This window comes from Triplophysa dalaica, chromosome 9 (genome assembly GCF_015846415.1).
Source record: "Triplophysa dalaica isolate WHDGS20190420 chromosome 9, ASM1584641v1, whole genome shotgun sequence".
In the NCBI taxonomy this organism is placed as follows: Eukaryota; Metazoa; Chordata; class Actinopteri; order Cypriniformes; family Nemacheilidae; genus Triplophysa; species Triplophysa dalaica.
This window is the reverse complement of record NC_079550.1, coordinates 19,516,971-19,528,556: the sequence shown is the minus strand read 5'-3', so window position 1 is coordinate 19,528,556 and position 11,586 is coordinate 19,516,971. Positions and strand designations below refer to the sequence as shown.

The 11,586-nt window shown below is 36.8% G+C and overlaps 1 protein-coding gene across 1 annotated transcript; it reads right to left on the bottom strand.

The window, feature by feature from the left end:
- Nucleotides 1–1,048: 1,048 nt before the first annotated feature.
- LOC130428197 (uncharacterized) lies at nucleotides 1,049–9,904 on the bottom strand. Its single transcript, XM_056756054.1, has 10 exons — nucleotides 9,868–9,904; nucleotides 8,944–9,327; nucleotides 8,542–8,838; nucleotides 8,019–8,312; nucleotides 7,840–7,940; nucleotides 7,680–7,798; nucleotides 6,113–6,181; nucleotides 5,838–5,856; nucleotides 5,669–5,720; nucleotides 1,049–1,287 (listed from the first exon to the last, which is right to left on the bottom strand). Exons 1-10 carry the CDS (start codon nucleotides 9,902–9,904, stop codon nucleotides 1,049–1,051), a joined length of 1,611 nt encoding a protein of 536 aa, XP_056612032.1.
- Between the last annotated feature and the right edge of the window lie 1,682 nt (nucleotides 9,905–11,586).

The window sequence follows — 11,586 nt, the reverse complement described above, 5'->3', positions numbered from 1 at the left end:
GGACCTCTTGGCAGTAGCCTTCCGATTGGAGATAACAACTGTCCTCAAATCTGGCTTGATTTGCCTTGAGAACTTCTGGGATTGCGGTCTCGACCCCCAAGCTCTCTGAGGGGGAGTACGAGTAGCAACACTCTGTTTTTCCTGCTGCCTATGTAGAGCACTAGTAGTAGATGGCTGGGGCTGCCTTTGAGCTGCAGGACCCTGAGGGTAAGAACGGCGAGGTAAAACATTTTGGAAAGCTGTTGCTTGACGCTTTGCCTCCTGAAAACGATCGACCACAGTGTCGACCACATTCCCAAAGAGACCTTGGTCAGACAATGGTGCATCAAGCAGCACAGACTTGTCCTTCTCCTTAATACCAGACAAATTTAACCATAAATGCCTCTCTGTAGCTACCAGGGTCCCCATGGAGCGCCCAATAGCTTGGGCTGTCTCCTTGGTTGCTCGGAGAGTAAGATCTGCTGCTGTCTTCAGTTCATTAAGCAGGTCTATATCAATAACCTCGCTCTCTTTTATGTCCCCCAGCAGGTCGGCCTGGTATGCCTGCAAAAGACCCATAGTGTGCAGACATGAGCCAGCCCGACCTGCCGCCATATATGCCTTACCCACCAAATTTGACGTAATCCGGCTTGGCTTGGTGGGCAATGTCGGAGGTTTCAATGATGATGCTGCTTCAGGTGAAAGGTAGGTGGCCAAAGACTCTTCCACCTTGGGCATCATGCCATAGCCTTTCTCTCTAGCTCCTATAACTGAGGAGAAACTAGAGGCAGTGGTGGAAATTCTGGAAGAAAATGGCTTTTTCCATGATTTAGAAACCTCAGTATGTAAATCTGGAAAGAATGGCAACCCCCGACGTTGAGGTTGTACCCGTTTTTTTTAAGTATCTTTCATCTAATTTACTTATAGGTGTAAGTTGTTGTTGATCTTGGGGCCAATCAACACTAAGCTTGGCTACTGCCCGGATAACAACCTCTAATAGCTCCTCATATCCCTGGGAAAGTGGAGTTTCATGATCTTCAGTTTCTACTGCTTGCACACTAACACTCTCTCACTCCTCAGAGCTAGAGCAGTGCATAGAGCTTCCAGATGGGGCGGGAGAAGCCACCATGCGGGCTCCCAAACCCTTTCCGGAAGCAATGGGATTTGAGGGATGAGAAAGGACCGAAGTCGTCTCACCCTCCAAAATATCCATCTGCGAACCCCATGACTGCAGACCCCGCACTGCCTCGGCAGAAGCGGGACCTGAACCATGAGGCTTGCGAATACTGCCTGACTCATCAAACAGTGCTAAACGTGAGAGAAGAGATCTTAGCGGTAGCCACAAGCAATGTTCACAGGCAGCTCCCTCAAGAGCTGCCTTAGCATGTTCCATTCCCAAACATTTCACACAAAGCTCATGTGAATCACTATCCGTAATAAAACGGGGGCAGGGAGGAACACATTGCTTAAATGCCTTCTTTGACATACGTTTCATATTGCTAATCTATCTAAGATAGCTTAAGATAAACTAGAAACCTTCACACACACAAACAGATGCTTTGCTGAATGGCAGAAGCTGGTTTGCACTGCTTCCGCTTCCTTTTTATGCCTTCCGATAGTCACGATGGTCATAACGTCATCAGTGACGTCATCATCATGCGACTATAAAGCGAAAGTTAGTTTCACACGCGATTCAGACAAGTCACGCTAATGGCGTTCCCCAAAGAGTCATTCCATGACGCAGTGTTGAGTTCCCTCGAAAGGGAACATAGCCTTTTCAGTTACTAGATCGACCACATTTCAGATACAGAGTGAAGACACAATGATGACTCTGCGCGCAGATTTAAGATCGTTTTTATTTTATAAAATCACGACTTAACATTTGAACAGACACACACACAAAAACATTTTTGTTTTAAATGAAACACATTCATGCATGTCTTCATTGAATCCTAGAGATAAAGGCGCAGAGAAAAACATTCAGTTGAACATTTTCTTATGTGTTCATTTTTCAACAAATTTCATATTTAAAAGTTCTTAGTGACCACAGAACACTTTTTACTTTTCCTGATCTTTAAATATTTAAAGCGCAGATACCAAGTACAGTATGCAGCAGTATACATACCAATTGGATGTTCTCCCCTCTTTTCACCATTTTTTCAGTATCCCTCTGTTAAATTCTTCCACTTCACTGAAATATAGAAAATGGAGAACACAAGCACAGCTGGGTTAACAGAAATACTGTTAACGCTTCCAAACCTTGGACATTGTGTAAACAAAAATTACTCTGATGATAATCTGGAGCAGAGATGAAGGCTTGCTCCGCATCCTGCAGAGATATTTTTTTTAGCCCAGCCAGGCCATATACGATGGACCTTCAAAATAAAATTGTAAATTGAAATATACACAGGTCTGTTCATAATCAGTATACAGTAGGCTGTGAAGGCCAGAAAAATCCATAATACATTATATATAAACAAGGATTTCCATTCTTGGATTGTTATGTGTTTTTTTTTAAAGTGAGTCCAATAGGTCAAATACATTTTTTTCTAAATAGACTTAAATTAGTCCAAAGCCTAGTACTTGACCAATTTATTTAATAATCTTTTGTCATACTATTGCCTGCACTGAGATGTGTTCTTGAATAGACGACACAGTACATTACAAAATCTAGCATGTGGTATTTTAACAGTCAATTATTGTGATGTCAAATGTTACAATCAACATTACAGAAACAGTGTCAACATGATGAGACATCATGGGATTAAACAAGTTGACTTTGAGCACGAGACAATTTAAACATTAAGATTAATTTTAATCACTTAAAATGGAAAAAACAATGAGTAATTGACAAGGTTTCATAGGAAGAGTGCTGCAGTTCACTGTGTTGTCTAGGCCAAGAGTTAATAATCATCCCATAGTCACAAAATCAAAATAAGCTTGCCAGTCGTGATACAGTTTCTTTAAAAAGAAACATTAACTTTCCAATAAAATGTTAAATGTTTTAATGTTGAACTAATACAAATTAATTCCCATTTGACACTGTTATAGTCCTCCATTCTACCCATTTATTTTCATTGTCAAGGGAAAATACAAAGAAGTACAAACTTACAAGGATAGCATAAATGAGCCCTAAAAAAGCAAAAGTGATCACCTTTTTGAACTCTTTTGTAGTTTTTAATAATGATTATTGGAGGCAGATTTTTTTTCCATTTTTGAACTCCTATTTTGCACTACAAACTGTGAAATGAAAACAATATAAATTCATATTAAAGCTATGAAGATTAAGGACTCAGCAGTTTTCATTTGTTTGATTCATATCAACCACATAGAATACCAGGAATATTAGGCTGCTGTCACTAATGTATTGACATTTGTTTTCTTTCTCAACTTTTTACGCTCACTTCAGACAAAAATTACCCTTTTTATGACTTAACTGACCCTCTCCCTCAGTTGAATTCAATCACCCTCCTTTGATTCACAGAAGGAGACGTGGCAACAGAAAGGCTCATGGGAACTAGCCAAAAGCCAATAACCACACCCCCTAGCACAAAAACAGGTCCACAAAGTTCATTACTCATGTGTTAGTATCCCAGGCCCACCAAAGGGCCGCGGCCCACCGGTTGAGAATCACTGCCATAGGCTATAATTGACCTTTGTCATTTTACTGCTCTCATCTTTTATGTTGTATAATTAGGCATTCACAGATACATTATATATATACAAAACACAACATATGGGTCTGTTTGTTAGGTAACATTTGGCTAGATTTCACATCTGTCCACAGATTAGCTCAAACATGGTTATTTTCTTATTTCTAGATTTACGGAAAATCAGTGATAGACAGAGGCGAGTTTACTTTCAGATCAAAACCCCCTAGCGGCGAAATGTCATTGAGTTTTGAAATTGTTTGCTAAAAACCACGTGACTTAGCCAGTTTTAAAAGTGCTTTGAAGCACTGCTCGACACAAAAGATTCGATACAGGTTTCGAAAGTCCCCATCACTACTTGTTTAAGACTCTGGTTGCCTCCAAATAACCCAACTTGCGGTCTTTGCACTTGACCACTTGACTACATTTATGACGTATTTCCTGTTTTGGCTCTAGTGTTCTAGTGGGTGTGAAGATCCCAAGTGAGCGTTATATTTCTAACCCGATGGGACACACTAAGCAAGTGCAAACATGTAACGTTAATTAATGTGGTGAGATAAAAAGCAGTTTTACAAAATATATAACTCTGGAGCTTTCACCAATAAATATGTAACACTACGTTTTACTAAAATATTATATGTAATATAAGCATTATTTGTACTGTATCAAAAAACAAAACAAAAGAAAACACGTTAGCCAAACGAAGCATAAATAAAGAAAAAACCTTAAAAAGTAGTAGCTTAAAATACGCTGGAATGCTTTTTGCAACGTCCGCGAGACCCGAGTCTCACGATTAATATCCAGAACATGATGCATGATGGGACACGCATAGCCTTAATACTGCTCCGAAGCGGTATTCAAGCTAGTGTGGGTTTAGTGTGTGTTAAGCGCACTGCCCTTTGGCATTTCGTAGAAATTGTACAGACTCTGACTCCCTTGTAGTTATTTGCAGATTATACTTGTTTTTCATATGGAACAATTAACTGTGTAATAATGTTTATAAAGCTGTCAATCAAAAAATAATTTCATTAATTTTGTATTCAAAAGCCCATGCTTAGCAGCATATCTGCAACAAAGACCTAAAAGACAACGCACACATAAAACCAGCCCTCAGTGAGGTGGGACAATGAGATACTGTAAAAAAAACAAATATTTAAAATGTTTTAATATTTCTAATGTGCCACAAATGGTTTAAATTACTTAAAAATGGTAATGACATTAAATATACATTGGATATAGAAAAGAGTCACACCCTTCAAAAAAGAATCTACAATTTTGTTGCTTTGCAGCCTGAAATGAAGATGGCCACACTTTTTGTTTTAATAAACTGTATTTTGTGAGTGCAACTTATAACATCCAGACAGAGATATAAAACCAACATGTTAAAAAAAATAGAATCACCAAAAAATTAGTTGTAAACTCAATAAGGTCTGCTCACCATCTTACTAAATGGCAGACATAGCCATCTGACTTTCACCTGGATGCACAATACATACTGTAAACATAAAGTACAGATTGTACACATTATACAACTGCAGATGCATTTAACCTTTTTTTTATATTTAATATTTTCTCAAAAAGCCTTATTCATGTTCTTGCTCCAGTATCACTCTTATCTTGACAAGTCTGAATGTCCTCTTTGCCTATGCATATACATTATGATATACATGTTTTTTCATAGATTATATCTCCGTCTTAAATTACTGCCTGTTGTAGTTGAAAGAGCAAGGGTTGGATTTAAATTGGATGCTCAATTTCCTTATTAGACCTGAATTCAGACGGAAAGTTCAATAAACAAATGTTTTATTAATAATGATTGACTATATATAAACAGACATCCTACCTAAAAATGCTATAAGATTCATACAAAATGACACTAAGCTTAATGTGCGTGAAATAAAATATTGATGCTAATGTTTACTATGCATAGAAAAGTTTTTTTATTTTTATTTTATTTTATTTTGTATTGTATACTTAAATATATTTTTTTACTTGTCCTATTGAGCACATTTTGATGATGCGTTTTCACCAGATGTTGCCATACGTGTTGAGGTCTTCAATATTGGTGTAATAATCTTCGTAATCTTCAATCTGTAAGGAATGTTTTAAGAGAAAACAGAGACACAGAGGTCAACGCATATCAGACATCATTTGAAGTTTGAGTTTGAACCCACAGTGTGAAGTAATGGTGATCAGATATATACTTACAGAGCAGGATTTTCGCTTACTGAGATGTTAAATCCACAGGAGAGAAATAAAAAGGAAAGTTAATAAATTCAAGCTAAATATGTATTTATCAGCCTATCTAATTATCATACAATCTAATTCAATTTCTGACAGATGGAACAAAAAAATATTACAGTAAACAAGAATTGTCTAAGCACATTCATTAAACTCTTACCTTCACTATATCATATACTTTTATCTATATACTAAACATTACATATTTTATAAAAATGAAATACATTTTGAATGCTCAATACCTCTTTGGTGATGGCATATGAGGTTTAGAGAAAGTCTTTTTGGCTGATTGTGCATACACATCTTCTGACCTGTGAACAGATGGTTTTATCAGAGAAACGCTTGGATACCACAACCAGAAAAGTACAATGTTGTGAGTTTAACTGAACAGACTTTGATTAATAATTCATTTGTATAATAATGCATTTACTATAGATTAGATCAGACAACAGAGGAATACCATGAACCGTATAGTTTCAAAAGATTAACAATGAAGACAAAAATAATTACATAGTGCAAATGTGGTGCAGTTTACGTAAATGTTGGAACAGCTACAGTATTTGCTTTAGTCTAGCAAGACAAAAATCTGATCAATTACTGTTGTTTTCGGTCATAAGGTTAATGAGGCCAAAAAGCAAATGCAAGCGATGTTCTCTAAAGTCTAAATGTAGCCATCGTGATGCACACATAGACACATAAGTTAAAATTCACACATAGCTAAGAACAAAACAGAAGTGATGCTTTCAGTGTCACAAATAAGATATTGTTCAGCCGTAAGCACACTACATGTGCTTATACTATTGCGTACATTCCTGGAGAGTATCAAGGTAACAAGTATCTAGATGTTCATCATTTAACTCATTTTATGTCAAATTTTAGTAAGGGGGAGTGAAAAATAGGGGAAAGGATAAAAAAACTCATTGTATTAAAACTGTTACGTTGAAATAATAGTATTTGGATATTATTAAAAGGATTTTAAAGGGATGAATATCATCCAAAACAACACCAAATAGACACATAGAGTATGGTACAGTAAGTAATATACTCAGTTGGGAGCAGTCATTTACTCGGACATCAATAGACCTGAAATGAAAATCGGTGGTTGCTATTGACATCAGCATTTCCATTTCTGCTGACTTTTGATGCTGTCACATAGAGCTTCTAAAGTGACAAATGTCGCTTGCACAAAAAATGTGTGATGTTGTGGACATGAAGCTGTATTAAGACACACATCTTGAATATCATTCTTAAATACATTAAAAACACCAGATCTAGAAAACTAAAAAGATTTCGAAATTCACATTCACCAGTATCAACATAACACATAAACACTTTTTAAATGTGTACAAAGCCAATGTGTAAGTCTGAAGTGGTCTAATTTGAAAGTATAAAATAAATGATAAAAAATATTATGCATACCTCTGTTCTTGCATATCATCAGGTGGCGGCCTACAAATAATAATATTGACAAGTTAAAAATACTAATAGCAAAAACATAATTTCCCAATTGTTTATTTTTCACATTTCCCTATCTCTGGAGAAGAATAAATACTTATCAAATGTTTACCAAACTGATGTATAGGTATAAAGTGGTCTAGTTTGAAAGTAGAAAATAAATGATACAAAATATTATGCATACCTCTGTTCTTGCATATCATCAGGTGGCGGCCTACAAATAATAATATTGACAATATTTTTTGACAACATTTTTTTTTTCAAAAACTGATAGCAAAAATATAATTTCACAATTATTTATTTTTCCCATATCCCCATCTCTGGAGAAGAATAAACACGATGTAACACACATACCTGTGACGTCTCTTGTATGTACAGACTCCAGCAAGTGTGCACATGAGAAGCAAGATAACTGATGAGGGGACTATGATGTAAAGCCCAGTGGTCTTCCAGTCAAAGGTCATCACTTCAGCCTCACCCTCGGAAAGGGCTAAAAGGATGTAGCATGTCAAACATTGGTCATTATAATGTATGTGAATAGCTTCAAGACAAATACAACACATATACTTGGATTCTGGACAGGAATCGCTGGTTTTGGAGGATCTGTAGAAGAATCTGTAAAAGAGAAAACTACATACATGATGACACACACAGACGACTCACAAGTCAGGCATGTGTTTTTGAATCACTCACGTTGTACATGTAAAGTAACAGATGATTCAATGGGTTTCCCCGAAATATTTGCACTGCATTTCAACATCTTTCCATGGTGTTCTTTTGTACTAACAAAGGTTATGGTGGAAGAGGTGGCTGATTTGAACTCTGAAAGTTTTTTGTTACTGTTTGAGACCTCCATGTTCTTATAGTTCCATGATATGGTTGGAGGATTCTTCAGGCAGGAATGGTCGATGGTACATGTGAACTTCTTTGAAACGCCCTCTATGACATCTGCACGGTCAGGCTCAATGGCTATTTTAGTATGGATACCTGAAATAAAAATGGATAATTATCAGTAAAAACAGAGTTTCTTGTTTGTCAAGCCCTAAGAGCAAAACATATACAGAGGAAAATCCTCCAGACTAAGATTTTTATTATTCATGAATGAAAGAGTTGAATATAAATGAAACTTTTACTTATCTTAAGTTTGACAAAAAATTAAAAGTTCTGTTTTGTCAACATTCTGAAACTGTAACACCCAGATAAAACAAAAGCATACATTTTGCACTTGGTGATTTTGTAGCTCTTGCTGTTTTCCCTTCATAATGTGTCACTATACACTCGATATCCGAGTGCTCAGCCTTCACGACACCCGTGCGTGTCAGAGTGATTTTCCATTGTCCATTTCCAATATACGGATGATCTGTTTGATCTGTTTTATCAGATCCTTCTATACCCTTCAGAATGATGTTTGGTTTGCTGTACGGACAGGTGTGGTAGGTTTCACATGTCACTGTTATGGTGTCACCGGTCATTGCGCCTCCATGAACATTGATGGTGGGCTTCTGTGGGCTTGCTACAATAAGCAGAAAAGTTACACTCATAAAACCTAGTTATATGAAATCTAGAATAATAAAACATATAAAAACTTGTGAACACAATAAAGACATTTGAACTATACCGTCCACAAGAATCGTGGATGTGACATCATAAAACTTGTATGTGCGCCATCCAATACTGTCTGGGTCAATCCATGCATATAATTTCTCTCCATGGTGGGATTGATCCAGATGTGTAATGAGAAGACTGCAGTCTCTATTTGAAGGTTTACCATATAAAGCAGTTTTTCCTTTGAACTTGTCAATTACATAAGATGGATATTCGTGATCATAAACTAAAGGGTAACCACTAGAGACCCACTGATACCACACAACTCTGTTTGGGTTGGTGGGTGGATACGATGTGTAGGAGAAGGAACATGGTATAACCAGACATGAACCTTTGAGACCATGAATTTCCTTTGGCACCCTCACTTCCCATGCCAAAGTCTCATATAGGAGAAATCCTGGGAGAAAAAGTTAAGAGAATAATTTTGTAGTTAAACCTGACATTTTTATATTTTGGTTTTATAGGTCATGCCAATTCCACAAACCCAATGTTTAATGTAACATAACTTTGTTGCTTCCTGTTTGCATATTACAGTCAGGTCTTAGGAATTCGCCCATTCTCAATAGATTTGTTCAAGTTCGAGTGACTGCAGTAAACATAAATACGGCTTCACGGCTACAAACATGCGCGCACACACACACACACACCTACACACGCACACACACACGCACACACACACACACACACACACACACACACACACACACACACACACACATACATGGATGCACACACTTCCTTAAATTGTAATGGAGATAATAAGCAGAATCTATTTTAAAATAAATGTTTACTTAGTAGCCAAAACTGTCAAAATGTATCTTTTCAAACTCAATTTATTTGTCATTTTATCTATAAGTAGCCAACATATTGCATGAATACATACATGTAAACATTTTCAATGAAAAAAAACATGTATAAATCAAAACGGAAACTGTACCTTGGAAAATAAGATGAAGTAACAGCTTTACTTTCATTCCTGGATTACAATGTTTGCTCATATGTGGAAACGGGACTTAAATCCTACAAATACACCAAATGTTATGTGCAGAACCGCAGTTCATAATGTCCTGACTTAAACCAGTTCATCAGTTTTTTATAAGTCTTCCCCATTTCACTGGGCACTGCCCCTTGAGTTATAGAAACTTAAAAGTGAAAATGGCAGTCGAACAGATAAAAAAGTTGTATTAATATATTTCCTTCAAACAAAACAATAAAAGAGGAAAACAACGATCAAAGATTCAATTTATAATAATTGAATATTAAAAGTAATAATATATTAAATATTATTTCACCCTTTCCTTTTCCGCAGCCTGGATAAAACAACAGGATTGGATGAGAACAGGAGATAACAAATAAACAAAACTGTGAATTGACTAATGCTTTATCTCTAAAGAGAGAATATATGTTTTTTAAATTCAATGTTGCTCTAATGTCTACATACTATGCTCCAAGTTAGAAATATATATTTCCTGTTTCTTTTGCGGTTTCTCACTCACAACACCAAGGTTTGTCATAATACATTATAGGCTACAAGTATACGAGCGTGGGCCGTTATTTGCTTAGAAAAGTGAAGGGGGAAAGAGATGACAAAAACAATACTTCAATTAATTGTTTCTATTATAACTTGTTGGGAATATTGATCATATATAATTGACGGTCCATTGCCTGCTCCGCTTATCTACTCCAGCTCTCACAGTATGTGGTTCCCACACTATCATTTTGGGAAGGTCACTTGGCTGTTATGGTGCATTACAGTTATAATCAGTTTATTCCTATGACTAAAATCTCACTTGTTTATTGGTTTACCCTTTCTTGACATTGGACACTGGATGCAAAGCAAGCGCTGGGAGTGCATATGATGCACGCATGTTTATAATGGACGTTTGTTCTGAAGTCGAGGCTCTCTGTCTTTTGCAAATTTAATGTACGAGTGTGAGCAATGGGAGACGGTTTGCAAGTGGCGCATCCTGCGTTTTACACACGTTTTAGATGTTAATGGCCCCTAAACAATACGTACCTTCTTCCGCGAGCATCATTATTTCCACCAAAATGTGGTGGGTAATACCACGTGTCCCACCCACAAAATACGCCGATGATACAGGTGTATTTAGAAAGGGGGAAATATTGAACATTTTCACAAACATCTCACCCTCGAGGCCGCAAAGCTTTTTCATGAGTAATTCTGTAGAAAGTTAAAGAGCCCCATGTCAGTTTAAACTCAAGAGTGAATACAGCCAATAGGAATTCAGAATGTAGAACTACCCTTTTCAAAGGAAGCTTATTCAAGTGTGCTATAAGTATACTTCTTTTAAACTTAAAATAGAAAAGTATACCTTCAGTTTACTTCTTATGTACTTCTCAGAAATATACTTTAATGTACTCTGAAGTATAGTTGATGTTAGTGAGTGAGAAGTTTATGTATATTTGGCCTGTACTTAATCTTTTGACTTGGCATGTACTGTACTTGTGTCTATTCTTTTGGTAACAAACAGTAATGTGACAAAAGTTAACAACAACCATATGATTATAAGTTTATGCCGTGAACCTCCCATACTTTTAAGAATTAAGCCAAGTAGATGCGCAGTGCGCTGGAGGTGAGGGGGAGCGCCTGCAGGTTCACAACCTGGTCCTGGAAGGGATTGGTGGGAACCTTGGG

What these genes read in the sequence shown, in the direction of transcription:
- LOC130428197 (XM_056756054.1), bottom strand. Translation starts at nt 9,904, where the DNA reads ATGAAAGTAAAGCTGTTACTTCATCTTATTTTCCAAG. An exon ending in ATCCACGATTCTTGTGGACG is followed by an intron (nt 8,839 to 8,943) that starts GTATAGTTCAAA and finishes TGCTTATTGTAG; the next exon opens with CAAGCCCACAGAAGCCCACC. An exon ending in TGTTACTTTACATGTACAAC is followed by an intron (nt 7,941 to 8,018) that starts GTGAGTGATTCA and finishes TCTCTTTTACAG; the next exon opens with ATTCTTCTACAGATCCTCCA.